The sequence below is a fragment of the Prionailurus viverrinus genome, chromosome A2 (genome assembly GCF_022837055.1).
Source record: "Prionailurus viverrinus isolate Anna chromosome A2, UM_Priviv_1.0, whole genome shotgun sequence".
NCBI lineage: Eukaryota > Metazoa > Chordata > Mammalia > Carnivora > Felidae > Prionailurus > Prionailurus viverrinus.
Window position 1 is genome coordinate 21555666 of NC_062562.1, and position 13788 is coordinate 21569453.

At 49.1% G+C, this 13788-nt stretch overlaps 1 protein-coding gene across 8 annotated transcripts in view; it reads left to right on the top strand.

Moving 5' to 3' along the window:
- Positions 1-13788, top strand: part of CACNA1D (calcium voltage-gated channel subunit alpha1 D) — a 305785-nt gene that overhangs the window by 281558 nt on the left and 10439 nt on the right. For all 8 annotated transcript variants that reach the window (XM_047850427.1, XM_047850433.1, XM_047850431.1 and 5 more), the window contains 2 exons: positions 12451-12567; positions 13255-13622. In XM_047850427.1, the coding sequence (XP_047706383.1) occupies positions 12451-12567; positions 13255-13622 (485 nt within the window). The remainder of the gene's footprint in view (positions 1-12450; positions 12568-13254; positions 13623-13788) is intronic.

A 13788-nucleotide genomic window follows, 5' to 3' on the forward strand; every position in this document is an offset into this window, starting at 1 on the left:
CACTGCTTGTTGGTTTTCGGTCCATTTCAGTAACATCCATCACCTCCTGATGTGTGTGTACGTGCATATGTGTGTGCGCGCACGTGTGTTGCGGTGTGTCTGTCTCTCTGCGCTGTGCAAACACTGCTCTGTGCCCAGGCCAGCCTCTGGTCCCTCCCCTATGCCAGCCCCGGCCTGCCCCAGGCTCCCGGAGTGTAGAACCTCTGGTTCTGGCCAGGGTCCGTGCATTTGAGGATGTAGAATCCTGGGTAATCCCAGAGCTCTGGCATGGGAAGCAGGTATGTGGAGGAAGGGGGTCACCGTGAAGCCTGCAGGAAGAGGGGCGAGGCAGGAAAGCTTGTGAGTGAGTGCTGGTGATGGAGAAAGGCAGGGGGAAGAGGGAATGACAAGGCATGAAGAACCGGCACGAGGGAACTGTTGGCAAGCTGTCAGAAACACCTGTCCAAACTAATCAAAAGCCCCATCATCTCTGCTCCCCGAGTGCTTGAAGTCCATCATGAATAAGATCAAGGATGTTTTTCTCCTGCTAATTTGTTTACTCTAAAATTACCTTTATGTCCCTCTTATCACATGTCTCAGGTTGGGCCGTGTAGTTATTAACAGGGTTCAGTGTGGAACAGTCCTTCTATCAGTCCCTTCCGAGGAGAAGGTCCCAGCGTTGTTTGGTGTCCAGAGTGCCGGTGAGGTGCGGTGAGGGCTGGTCTGTGGCCTCGCTGAGAGAGAGAATGGGAGCATGAATGGCCGTGAGTGAAGAAATGTGGTGCACATGCAGATGCTGGGTTAGCAGATGACCTTGTGTGACAGTGACCTGAGGATTCATGAGGAAGCCTCTGTTCTGCCCAGACAGCCGCAGAGCTAGGGGAAGCAACTAAAGACAGTTTCTGGTCTTTTGTTTCTCTCATCGCCTGTCCTAAAGGTGGCTCAGTGAATCAGAGGCCCGGTCCAATGGCCCACTGCCGTCTCAGGCTGTGGAGTTTGCGAGTAAAACTCTCTCTTCTGGCCCTGCCAGTCCTCAAAAGTGATCACAGTTCACAAGTAGCCTTAGAGAGACGAAGCAAACGGAACAGACGTGTTTACAGATTTGAACGGGCCTCTGGTCCATCCGTGGGCTCTTGAGAGCAGCATGGCCAGGTTGGGTGCAAGGAGGAGGTGTGATGAACGAGTTTCTGAAGGAGCTTCCTTGAACAGCCTTGGGCCTGGAGACCTAGACTGGCTGTATTTCAGAGTGTCATGGTTCCCTCCGCCTGTAGGAAACTGCTTGCTATTCTCAGATTCTAGTTGGTGGGGTTGGTAGGACCTGATGACTTCTCTGGAGGGGGAAACATACTCTTTCATGGATGGTTATGCCATAATTTCCAGTAACCGTAATGTCCATGTTATGAGACGCTTCTGTTTTCTGGGGAAGGCATGTATGATGGTCACCTGGATACAGAGTTTTCCCTTTCCTGAATCCCCAAGACTTTGCAACCAGATGGCTTCAGTTCCTGCTCTAGTGGCTGGATATTGTGTCTTGATGTTTTAAAACCTGAAAAACAACACATGGCTGAGTAATTAATTATCACATTTCATGGATGGGCTTCCCTGAGTCTTTTAAGTTGCAGGTTCAAATGATGCTAAAACTATGTTTGTAAGTCGTGGGTAAAAGACAATTACGTTATGTGTTGTGATAATGTTTTTCTCCCAAACGTTTTTCATTTTGTTGTTTGTAGAAAGTGTTTCATTTCCCTGGCGAAATCCAAACGTTTCCTGTTAGATGATAATACCAGCACATCTACACCTGGTTGGAGTTGAGGCTATGACTGTAATTTACGTTGAGTACACAGCCTAGAAAATTAAATTGTGTTCGTGATCTTGACAGATAAATTCTCAAAGTGCTTTGGATTCTGAAGCAAACATGAAAAATAGAAAATTTGTGTCTCCTTGAAGGATAATTCTAATTACATCTTTGGCCTCCTCTGCCCTAGAAGTGGCTTTAAATGTGATTTGTCACTCTACATTTAGTAAGCGCAAGGAGGCTCTTCCTCTCTGTGTGATGAAATATTATGTGATGCCGTGGAGCTAGGGCCACAGGGTCGAATGACAGCGGCACCCACAGTGTCACTAGGTCCAGCACACGGACGTGGGTGTGGTCTGCTGAGAAGTGGGATGAGCTGCTTCTCGCCGCGCCCGGGCGTCACACGCTGACGGACGGATTGCTCATGGCAGGTGGAGTGTGAGCGCGGGAGGAGGACGTAGGCATGTGCGTGCTTGTGCTGCGTAGAGTGCAGTCTGTCTGAGCGGGATCACCACTGGTCCACACACTCTGCTCCCCGTGGAATGGTTCTCAAGGGCACACAGATGCACTGTGGTTCTCAACCCCATGGGCTCCGTCTGGTCTCCCTCTGTCCAGACCCGCTGCGGTGTCCCCTTCTACATGAGGGAGAATGGCTTGAGCTCCTGGATCCGTGTGTGGGGAGGAGCTCGGCACCCGGTGTCCTCTGGCCTCTGTGGTCTGAATGAGTGTGCAGTTTCCATCTGTCCATCCATCTTCATTAAAGCCAGCCTTCTCTCCCACCCTCTGTGGGAAGAGAGTGGGTGGGAGAGAAGCTGCATCAGGCTGCCTTTTTGTTTCCCCCCACACACCTCCACCCCCCATGTGCCATATTCACTTGAGTTTGACCCCACATCTGCTGTTCATCCATTATTGCTGCATCCGACTGACCCGCAAGTTTCCGCCAAGAGCAAGTAAACAAAGGAACGCAGCTCTGCAGCCTTGAAAGCGCTCAGTCCCCTCCCCTCAAATAGTAAAGCCCCACCAGACCTTCCAGATGAAGACTTCCATGCAAGATACAGACATGAATTAGTCCAGTGTCTCATGGATAAGAAAAAAAAAAAAAATCCCAAAGTGGGAAAAGTTTTGTTCATTTCTTTTTCTTTCAACATTCAAGGATTTCCTTTGTGCAAGACACTCTGGTGAGATCCAAGGAGACTTATCCCCCAGGCATCCCAGATGGGAGCCTGCCCTTCGTTAATGACAGGGAGACTTAAGCGGGATGGTCTCTTCCTCACCTGGTTGGAAGTTGGGTTGAGGGAGGACACCATTATTCCCAGCTTGTAAAGACCGAAGTCATTAGGGTTTATGTGAAAGCCCGCGGCCCAGCTGACAGATGGGGATGCAGGTGGTCGAGCGGACGCGGGGGTGGCACACGGGAACCCAGTGACTCTTAGTCCCTGGTGTGCCCTGACGTGGTCACCTTGGGGAGGCTCGGTGCAGAAAGAGAGGGGAACTCACGCCACAGACACTTAACCTGTGCAGTGTCAGACTCCTGTTACCTAGGCACCTTAGTTGAAAACATAGTGAGGTATTTTTCTTTTTTTAAAAGCATGAGTCCATTTAAAGCCATAAAAAAAGGCTCTTTTTTTTCTTTTTTAATCTAAGAAGAGAACAGATGCTAACAGATGAGATTTCACTGGCTGATTCGTTTGTTTCAGATGCTTGAACGGATGCTTTAGAATTTTCTGCCTGAGCTACAGCACCAAGCTCGTTAGTCGGAAGGCGTTTGTGGCTAAGGCCTTGAAAGGGAAAAGTCTCAAGTGGGCTTATTTCTACTGAAACAGCATTTCGGGAGAAATGCAGAAAAAAAGCAAACCCAAGGCCCCAGGGAGACCCCTTCCAAGCAAAGCACTCCTCCAGAAGGCGGAAGCGGGGCCGTGGCTCATCTGCAGAGCCATGGCCTCCTGTCGCGGACGCTGCTCACGGTGGCTCTTTTTCATGAAAGGGAACGTGCAAGGCTTAACAGTTTTCCCCTCCAAGCAGAGACTCAGAGAAAGGGAGAGAGAGAGAGAGAGAGAGAGAGAGAGCAAAGGAGGGGGGCAGCCGCCCCACAGAGAATGAAATGAACACAACTTCCTGATGCTGGCCAGTAAAAAATAACACGATAAAAAGATTAAGCAGACCTGCCTAAGGTGGGCAGCTGACTTTGTTCCAAAGTTCTGCGTCCCTAGTTTGTCTGAACTCCCAAAGACTGGCAGGCCCCTTGGCGCCGAGCTGACAGAGTTCCTTTTATATGCCAGTCCGCCATGACCTACTGACCCTCCGGCCCCCACTCTCTGCAGTGACCCCGTCCAGAATGCGTGAGAAGTGGGCAGGCCAGGAAGCTCAGACACACCATTTAAACTAACACATACACCTGCATGCCCAAACCAGTCCAGGTAACACCTCAGGTTCCATCTTAACGTGTCCACGGGAAACACCACCACACCCAAACCTCATCCAACATTGTCCGTCTTTAATTCGTGCTCAAAGCCAGTCTGGGGATGCCTCTTTGGAAGCAGTGTGGTCTAGTTTCAAGGACACTGGGAGTCAGGGAACCTGGGTTCTAGTCCCAGCTCCAGCGTTCACTTGCTGCGTGACCTTGGGCAAGACACTTAACCTCTCTGTGCCTCAGTTTCCCCATCTGTAAAATGGGGGTAATAATGTCGACCTACCTCACAGGGCTGTTGTGAGGAATAGCTAAGTGATTGTAAAGCACTTTGAACGTATAATTGCTTATTATTAAGACTACAACAATAATAATATCCTATGCCTGTTTACTACCAGAACTTTAAGAAATTCTTGTTTTTCTTTGATCTCTTTTCTGTTCTGTACTGTAGTTATCCACTGAGAAAGAGAGTTCTCCCCTTTCAAAGATCTCTGGGAAGTGTATACAGATGTACACAGAGGTACCTGTACAGGTCGTGTTTTCACATCTTACAAATGGTAGACTTTTGCTGAGAAGTTGCTTCATGAGGGAGTCCCGTGTGAAATTCTCAGCCGATCACAAGCAGTGCTTAAGGAGGTCTGTACATCCAGTGCTGAGCCCAAGACCCCCAGAGGAGCCAACCTGAGTTTTGAAATCAATATTCAAAAGTAACTGTAGTGTGAAAACTAGAAGTTTCTGAAGCACCTGGAGAAAAGAAGGCTTAGAAGCCCCTTTTGCCTGCCCTGGTCAGTGCAGACGAGGCTGTGTGCGTGTGTGTGCGTGCATGAGGGGGCATGGGGAAGGTGGTGGACAGGGCCGGCAGAACATGGGGAAGCCCTGTTCCTGGCTGCACTTGTGCAGGAGCAGCTCAAGTGGGCAAGTGGTGTCACCGACAGGAAGAACTGTGTTAGTGGAAGGCCTACAGGCCCATCCTGGGCACAGCTGTCGGGTCCCTCCCAGCCCTGAGGGCTGTTCCAGTGTTGTCTTTTGTACTGTGACCTTTGCCCTTTGGTCCCAGTGGCTTATGTTACCAGTGGTCTGGCCTGCCTGCACTTAAGTGGATTCCCTGGCCTCACTCATAGAAACAGGTCCGGCCCCTGATTCTGCTCCCGTTGTGTAGACTGCTGTAAGTCTGGGAGCTCATGGTGGGCTTTATGGATTCTCACAGCAGAGTCTGCGGGGCCAAAGAGCAGGTCTGACTTCACGCAGCGCCCAGGGCAGTGATGTGGGGTGGGGTTGAAAGCCGGCCAGCACACCGAGGGATGGTTGCACCCCTTGCAAAGATGTTGAAGCCTGTCTGTACATGCCACTTCACAGCGGTGGCCCCCCTGCCAACATCTAGCCCCTCTCCACATCCCTCTGTGGTCTAGGTGGTAAAAGGCTAATGCCTGCTGTAGCAGGGATTTCTGGGATTGTGCTCTGGTCTGAGGGTCTCCTCTGCCCCGATCAGGGAGTGCTTGGGATGTATCGTTTGTTAAGAATTTGGTGTATCGTCCCTGAAAAGGAGGCTAGTCAGCCCTGGGAGCACAGGTGTGGGGCTAATTCCCCATCAGATAAATGACCCCCTGTTTCTGATCCACCAGAAGTCAAGCTTATTAAACTATCAAGGGGCCCTGTCTCAGAGGTCCACTGTGACCAGCCAACTGCTAAATGGAGTCTCCGTAGGGTAAAGTCTCAGCAGGACAGCCCCCAAGCAGTGTGCATGGCAGGCATTTCCACACGCCTCTCTGCAGTCTTTCCAAATAAGGAAAAACTAGAAAGCAGTGAACTTTCTAGATGGGATTAGGGAATGGTTTAAATGAAACAAGAGTCTCTGGCCCCACATGGGCCTGGCTGTTTTGCTCAGTGACGGCACTGACTGTGGCTGCTAGCCAAGGGCAGTTCATGGAAACAGCCAGAAGTCAGGAGGTATACCTCCGACTTCAACTCAAAAGGGAAACAAGGCTTCCCTAAAACTTGGCATCCAGTCAGACTGCAGACGCCTCTGTCCTTCCTCCTTAAACCTTGCCAGAAGAGTGTAGCTTTGAGTGTAGAAACGTTGCAGGAGACAACTCAAATTATCTGAGAATCTTCCCCCACTCAGCAAACATGGTACCCAACACCAGAATCCATGGTGCTAAACTCTTAAGCTCCTGGATAGAAGACAGGATGCAGGCCAGTATCCATCACAACCTGTGAGACTGGGCACCAGGCTGGCTGTTCATAAATAGATTACACTATGGCGGGACCCAACTATAAATTCATAGGATTATTGGGTACTGCCTTCTGTTCTCTTTCTGAAAGGCAGGAGTTCTTTTCCCTCTGACAATAATAGTAATTATTTTCGAAAGACTTTGAGAAGATAGAATTACTGAACAGAAGTTACAGCAGGTGATACTATGTAGTAGCAAAAGGTCTTAATTATCATGGTGTGCTATTGAATAATACCAATCTGACACCCTTCATTAGCCCTCGTATGTCATGATTCAATTTTTCATGGGAAGGAGCTTACTGTCAACTACTAACAGTTCCTAGGTTGGGAACTGTGCAAATTCGTTCTCTGTGGCATACCTCACATCTAAGAGAGGTGACTATTTGGGGTAACGGAAGGGTACGTCATTCTAAGGCCATGGTGAAGGCAATCCCCATTAAGAAGTGCCAAAGGCTAGCTCAAAAGAAGCCATGGTAAGGACATTTCTTCCAAAAGCAGAGAAAGGTCAGCAGAACCACGGGAATCGTAGGTAAGGTGAGGGGCCAGGGCCTGAAGAAAGGTTTGTGTGGCCTGTCTGGGGATGAGCTGTCAGCCGTTCTCAAACTTCCGGGTCTCTTTTATATTCTTAAAAATTATTGAGGGCCCTTGTATATCAGTACTTACATTAAAAAATAAAACAGAAAATTTCAAAATACAGAATATACATGCACAAAGGTACCAGAAAGGTGACATCCTCGCATGTCGTATAGCCTTTGAATAACCCCATTGTGCTCTGAGGGAATGCGTGTATAAGGCAAAGAATGTCCTGGTAGTGTGGACATTACAGTCACCTCGTCAGTCCCTGGAGATGTCCCCAGGCCACACTTTGAGAACTGCTGCTCTAGGGAAATGATCCCACATACTCCTCCCCTCAAAGGGAAAGGGTACTAGAGCCTTTTTAGGATCTCCCTAGTGAGAGAGCCTCCTGCATATTGCACTGCCCCTACCTTGAACTTTTTTGTCCCTCCCAGGTGCCACCCAAGGCCCAACTCACTGACTAGACATAAAGCTACCTGTGAGCCCTGTGTCCAGCTAAGTTCAGATGGAGCGTCGTAGGTCATACCCCCGTGCCTGTGCTGATCTGGAGGAATGGGGGTCTGTGTGATAGACAGTGTTTTCAAAGATCGGTACTCCTCAGAGCGGCACAGCTGAGACCAGGACGTGTGCTAAGTACAGGTTCAGTTTTCTTGACACCTTATGATCACTGGTCCACTTCCCTGTTGACCTTAGTGATGCAAGGTTAGATGGAAGAAGGTTAACCTTGACTGAGGTCATGTGTGGGGTCACAGGGCTAAGTGAGCACACAACTGAGACTCCATCCCAGCCCTTGCTCCTGGAGACTCAATGGCTTTGTCTTGGTGGTGGTCGGAGTGGGGCAGGCCTGGGGACCAGAGTCCCAGCTGAGCCCTCATCAGTCAGGCAGGCCACTCAACCAAATGGGGATAATCCTGGCTTCCCGGGATATAGTGGGATAAAGTATGTGAGATCATTATGGCAGGTACAAAGATGCTAACAGAATAGAAATCATGATTTGAGGCTTCTGCTGAACTTTAAGTAATACTCCGTTATCAAGAAACTGGCAGGAATTGCTCTGAGTCTGGTGTCAGACTACAACCAAGAATCAAGGTTGCTCAGATAGGTCTGTCAGATCGCTTGCAGGGAGACATCATAGATCTCTTTAGATAATTTTTTTTTTAAAAAAGATTCCTTTATCTTTCAAAGTGGTGGTAACAAACTTGATGTGTACTGCTGAGTGCGATGCCAGGAGTCACTTAGGCAGTGACATTACAGTTGACCTTTCAGCCAGGATCAGAATCCCTGTGGGTGGCCCATGGAGTGCCACGCTCTTGATTCTAACCCTTTACATATGACTCAAGGACGGTGCATAATGGGCGCAAAGGCCCCACTGTCACATTTTCCCTGGAGGAAAAGGATGACAAAAGAAAGGGTGTGCCGTGTGTGCTATGTGTGCCTGTGTGTTTGCGGGGGCAGTGAAGGACAGCTTGTAGATGAGCTGGTTTGTTCTATAAGAATTCAGTCTCCAGTTCTTTCTTCTGATGGAGCTAGTCTGAAACAATGCCCTCTGATGCAACAGGGGCTGAATCCTGCTAAAGGGTTAATCAGAACTTGCCTTTAATGAGACGGGTGTGTAGGGCTGGCCCTGGCCAAGCGAAGCCTGTGATGGAGAACAGGCTATAGCAGACAGGGGGGGTCTTTGGCTGGAGTCTGAAAGCCTGGCACTGGCGTCCGAAGATGAATGGCCCGGCCCGGTCCCGACTGGAGACGCACATCTCTTATCTCCACTGTTACAGTGTATGTTCGGGGTTGTGTTCTGGCGTCTGTCTCTGCTTTCTCTGGTGCTGAGAGCCGGCGGCTCCTGGTGTGTCTGACAGAGCTAGCTTAGGAAGGCAGCCAGCACGGCATCTCATGCACCCAGGTAGGGAGAACTCACTCTAACAGTGGGTGAGAGAAAGGAAGGTAAATGAATATTCATATCTGATGTTAAAATACCATAGTTTTATGCTATTGCTTCAGAAATATTTAGAGAGATTTTATAGTTTGTTTTTGTTTGTTTGTTTGTTTGGGTGACCTAATCATTCTATAGAGTAAATATCTATAAAATTCCAATTAAATGGTGTCTAAAATTTAAAGCAGCAGTCTACGGGCAAAGCGCCAACGTTTCTTTTTTTAAAAGATATTTATGATACCATCTAGCATTTAAAAATCAACCAGAAACTAGGCTTGATTCTGTTTAATATTTTATATGATTGGACATCTTAAATCAAAAATGTTTCTATTTTATAGCAATTCTGTGTTTATTCAAAACCATAATTCTACTGTGATGTTAATGGAATGACTATACAGCTTTCATTGTGTTGGTTTAAGTGCTAAATGACCACGTTTCAAATTAAAGTAGTATTTTGCTGATTGAGGTAGACACCGATATGAAAAATGAAAGAACAGATCGTTTTACTGGTTGTAAAGTGTTTATTTAAAAAAAAAATGTTTTGGTTTTTTTTTTAGTGGTATGAAAAAAAGTAATTTTTTCAAGAGTTTAAGATAGTTTTCTGGGATTGGAATTTGTGCCTATGGAAACTTTGGAGCAGCCTAAGCTACCTGTTAGCTTGATATGTGTGCTAGAAAAATTTCATTACCATGTTTTGTGATATGTAATAAATTCAGGGTGCTGTGCTTAAGCTTCATTTCAGTTCAAGTTTGGGAACATCTGTTTCCTTCATTCCCAGACACCCCACCTCCCATAGCCCCCCTCCCCATCCTTCCCCAGATCCCGTGTGAAAGAGTCAAGTCAGGCCCTGACTCGCAGAAGATGTGTTTCTTCCTGCGTGGAGCAAGCAAAACATAAGCATGATCTCTAAACCTCTGCTTTTGTGTCGAGGAAGGGTGATGCTTTCTATCCTCCTTTGATGTCTCTTTAATAAATATGTTGTCATTATTTGTCCTTGGAAGTGGCCTCTTGAGCCGCCTCTCAGTTTTCTCCATGATTTATGTTGCAAACAAATTCTCTGTCCTGTGTCTGTTCACCACTCTCCTGATCTTGTGTACCATTGAAGACATGCTGGAGACCGTTTTTGTTTTTATGATGCAATTATGTTATATGTGTATTTCAGTGAAATGTCAACCCGTCAACAGAGGATGATGTTAAAAATTATCCAAATAAATAGTTTTCTATTTCTTTTAATCAGACCCAGTCCAATCAGTTGAATGACAGTGAATAGGATTATCTGTTGTTTCTCAACCTCAGGAGTGTTCCTAGCCCGTGGTGCCTCGTGACATGCGTTCATATACATAATTTACCTGGGGCTACTGACTTAGTGCTTTGTCACCTATGTGTATTTTGTGGACAAGGCAGTGGGTGTCTCAAACCTGGTCTTTGGCTTGGGAGCCTCAGATCTGTGATCGCCCTTTCCTCTCTGTGATCCAAAACCAGACGACGAAACCCTGACTTAGCTCACCTTCCCTTGATGACCGTGCTCTGGAAGACACTGAACGATTGAGCCGCAAGCTGTTCGATAGTGCTAGGCTTGACCTTCCTGCACATGCCTGCAGCTCCATGTGAAAGAGCTTTCCCCCACTTGACATTAGAGTTGCCTTCTTGATGTTTCCAAGAGAATGGCAAGTGGGTCTACCTCCAAGCCAGATGATTCCCCTGGCTCAGATGTGCTGGCCCTGGGGATCTGAGAGAGGGAAAGCGTGTGTGTGTGTGCATATATGTGAGTGTGTTCATGTCTGCGTATGTGCGTGCATCTCATGCCTGTGGTCGGAGGGACAGGAGAGTGAGAGGCAGCCTCACTGACCATGCCGCAGACTGTTCCAGGTTTGGCCCCACGACATGTGTGTCTTTCCCCTACAAGACCACAGCATTCCTAGCCAAGAACCTGAGAGCTCTGAATCTGGCAGCTCTTTCATGCCCACAATTCACGAAATGGAAAGACCCCCTCCTCCTCTATCCAAGGAATGGATCAAACCAGACCTAGCCTGGTATACCGTTTTGAACAGCATCAACTCACGTGGATGAGGCTGTTTTCACAGGAGCCTCTTAGGAAGTTCCTATAGGACTTTACATCCTAAATTACTGTCACCACTGGCATCTGGAGAAGACCAGTTCTGAGCGTTCCCACACCAGGGGGGTCAGCCCTGTGGGATCTGGCCAGACGTGGCCACCACCCCCTCCACCCCCTCCCCTCCCCACTCACACTGCTGGGGCTCATGAAGGAAGGGCTGGGAGGTAGGCCCCTCCCCCCGATGACCTACCTCTAGGCCCAGGGCTCCCCTGCTGACCACCCTGATGTGGAGTTTTAACTACAGATGCGGCCCCATACGGCTGGGGTTCGTGCTCCAGTGTGGCTGCTGAGTTGCAGAAGGACTGCCAGCAAATGAGGTGGTCCTGCCCAGATATAGGACAGGTGGGCTTAGGCCTGCTGGCAGGCAGGAAGTAAGTCTTTCTTTGAAAAGGGATAAAGTAGCTGTACTGTCCCTATTAGTCTTTAAAGTCAGCATACAATTTTTCTTCAAATTGATGGTCAAAATATAATTTTCTCAGAGCCAGCAACTCCACTTTCTCCATGTATAGCGTAAGCGCCTGTAATGTTCTCCTAACAAAGTGGAGAACAACAGAAGGGCTCCTCCCAGGGCCTGTCCCCGTGGAACCCAGTGGAACCGGGGCCCAATATAAGGTAGGCCAACTGCAAGAGTCTCAGGAAAAGGAGTATGTCTGCGAGGGCCTAGGAGGGGTCACCTGGTGGGTCCTGCACAGCCTCCAGAGGCTGGTGAGCCCCTTTCAATGTGTTGTGGTCTTCAAGAGGATGATCCAACTGTTGGCAAGTTCTTGGCCTGACCCCAGGCTACAGGCCAGGGCACCACGGATGGCCATGGAGGCTGGCGCTGCACAGCGGCCCAGGTCTGTGTGCGTGTCGACCCATCTCGTCATGGTCCTGAGTGTGCTGGTGACTGTAGTGTGTGGTGTCACTCCCTTGTTCCCATGGCTTTCTAGCAGAACCGGTGGCCCTGATGGCTACTTGGTCGGCTTGCCCCCTTGTACTTGGACTTAGACCTCCTTATCCTGGACACAGCCAGTGAGTCCTTGTAGAATGGCCTGATTGTGTTCCTTGCCCCCTCTGGGGCTCTGGGAGAGGACTCTGCAGGCCATCCTTCTGTCATTTAGACGTGAACATGTGCTCTTGACCACGGCAGACATTGCTCCCTACAAGTGCAGGTAATTGAGAAGGAGGTTACTGGGTTGAAGACCTCAAGCATCCCAGCCTAGGACCGTCTTGAATTCCTGACCACATCCTCCACATCCTTCGACCCTGGGGCTTCAGGGACCCTTCAGTCACATTCACACGAGCAGTCAGTTCCCCAGGTTGCCTTTGGAGAAACTTCCCTTCCCACCGCTGAATCAGGCAGGAGCAGAGCCAGGATCCAGGCCGGGCCCAGCGCATCCATGTTGTCTAATCCGTTTTGCCATTTGTGTTGATCTAGGCAGGATTAAGGACACTGCATGACATTGGGCCAGAAATCCGGCGTGCTATATCATGTGATTTGCAAGATGACGAGCCGGAGGAAACAAAACGAGAAGAAGAAGAAGATGTATTCAAAGTAATTATTCCACGCCTAGCTACACACTGGCCACTTGGAAATAGTGGGGCAGGACTCCAGTTTGGGCAGTCGGTGATCCACAAAAGAGCCTGGAGAATGCAAAGCAGCCCCTGGGCCTAGAGGGGCTTATGGACTGTGCTCTCCCCACAGCAGACCTTCGGCACCTCCTGTAGGGCCAGGCCTGCTCCATTCCTGAGCTCACCCCTCTGTCCCACACTAGCAGCTTCAGAGGAGCCTGGCCACGGCTGCTTGGCCAGTGTGGCTGAGCATCCTGAGTCCCACTAGCAGCTGCCTACCTGCACCACCCCCTTCTTCCCTGGGCCAGTTCTTTGACCTGCCAGCCGGCCCCCAGCCCCTCAGCCCGAGAGTATGCCTTCTGCCCAACCTCAGCCAGCCAGCCGTGCTGGGTATAAGTCACCTCAACTTGGAGCGACTGCAAGAGCGCACTCGTGTGATAGCCAAGAGCTTGCTCCCCAGCTCAGGAATCGGTAACCTTCCTCATTTCAGGGGGGACCAGCTGCCACGCAGACACATTCACCCTGATCTGTGAGAAACTCAGATTGTTTTACAGGGATCCTACGGAGCTTACCTAGAATTTGTTTTTCGTGTAGAAAAAGTTACCTAACATAGCTAGCCTGCATCAAATACTTGTTAAATTACCTGGTGTTGTCTCCCATTATTTTGCAGAGAAATGGTGCCCTGCTTGGAAACCATGTCAATCATGTTAATAGTGATAGGAGAGATTCCCTTCAGCAGACCAATACCACCCACCGTCCCCTGCATGTCCAAAGGCCTTCAATTCCACCTGCAAGTGATACTGAGAAACCGCTGTTTCCTCCAGCAGGAAATTCGGTGTGTCATAACCATCATAACCATAATTCCATAGGAAAGCAAGCTCCCAGCTCAACAAATGCCAATCTCAATAATGCCAATATGTCCAAAGCTGCCCCTGGAAAGCGGCCCAGCATTGGGAACCTTGAGCATATGTCTGAAAATGGGCATCACTCCTCCCACAAGCGTGACCGTGAGGCTCAAAGAAGGTCCAGTATTAAAAGGTAACCTTTAAAATGTGTTTGCACTTGGTAATGTAGTGTCTGCCCAAGGCAATTTTTTCTCCCCTGTGCTCTGGCACACACGGGAAATTCCTGGGAGGCATTTGCACTAGAACCTGGGAGTACTGTGAGCTCACAGCCTCGTCAGGCACTAGCCAGTGATGCACCC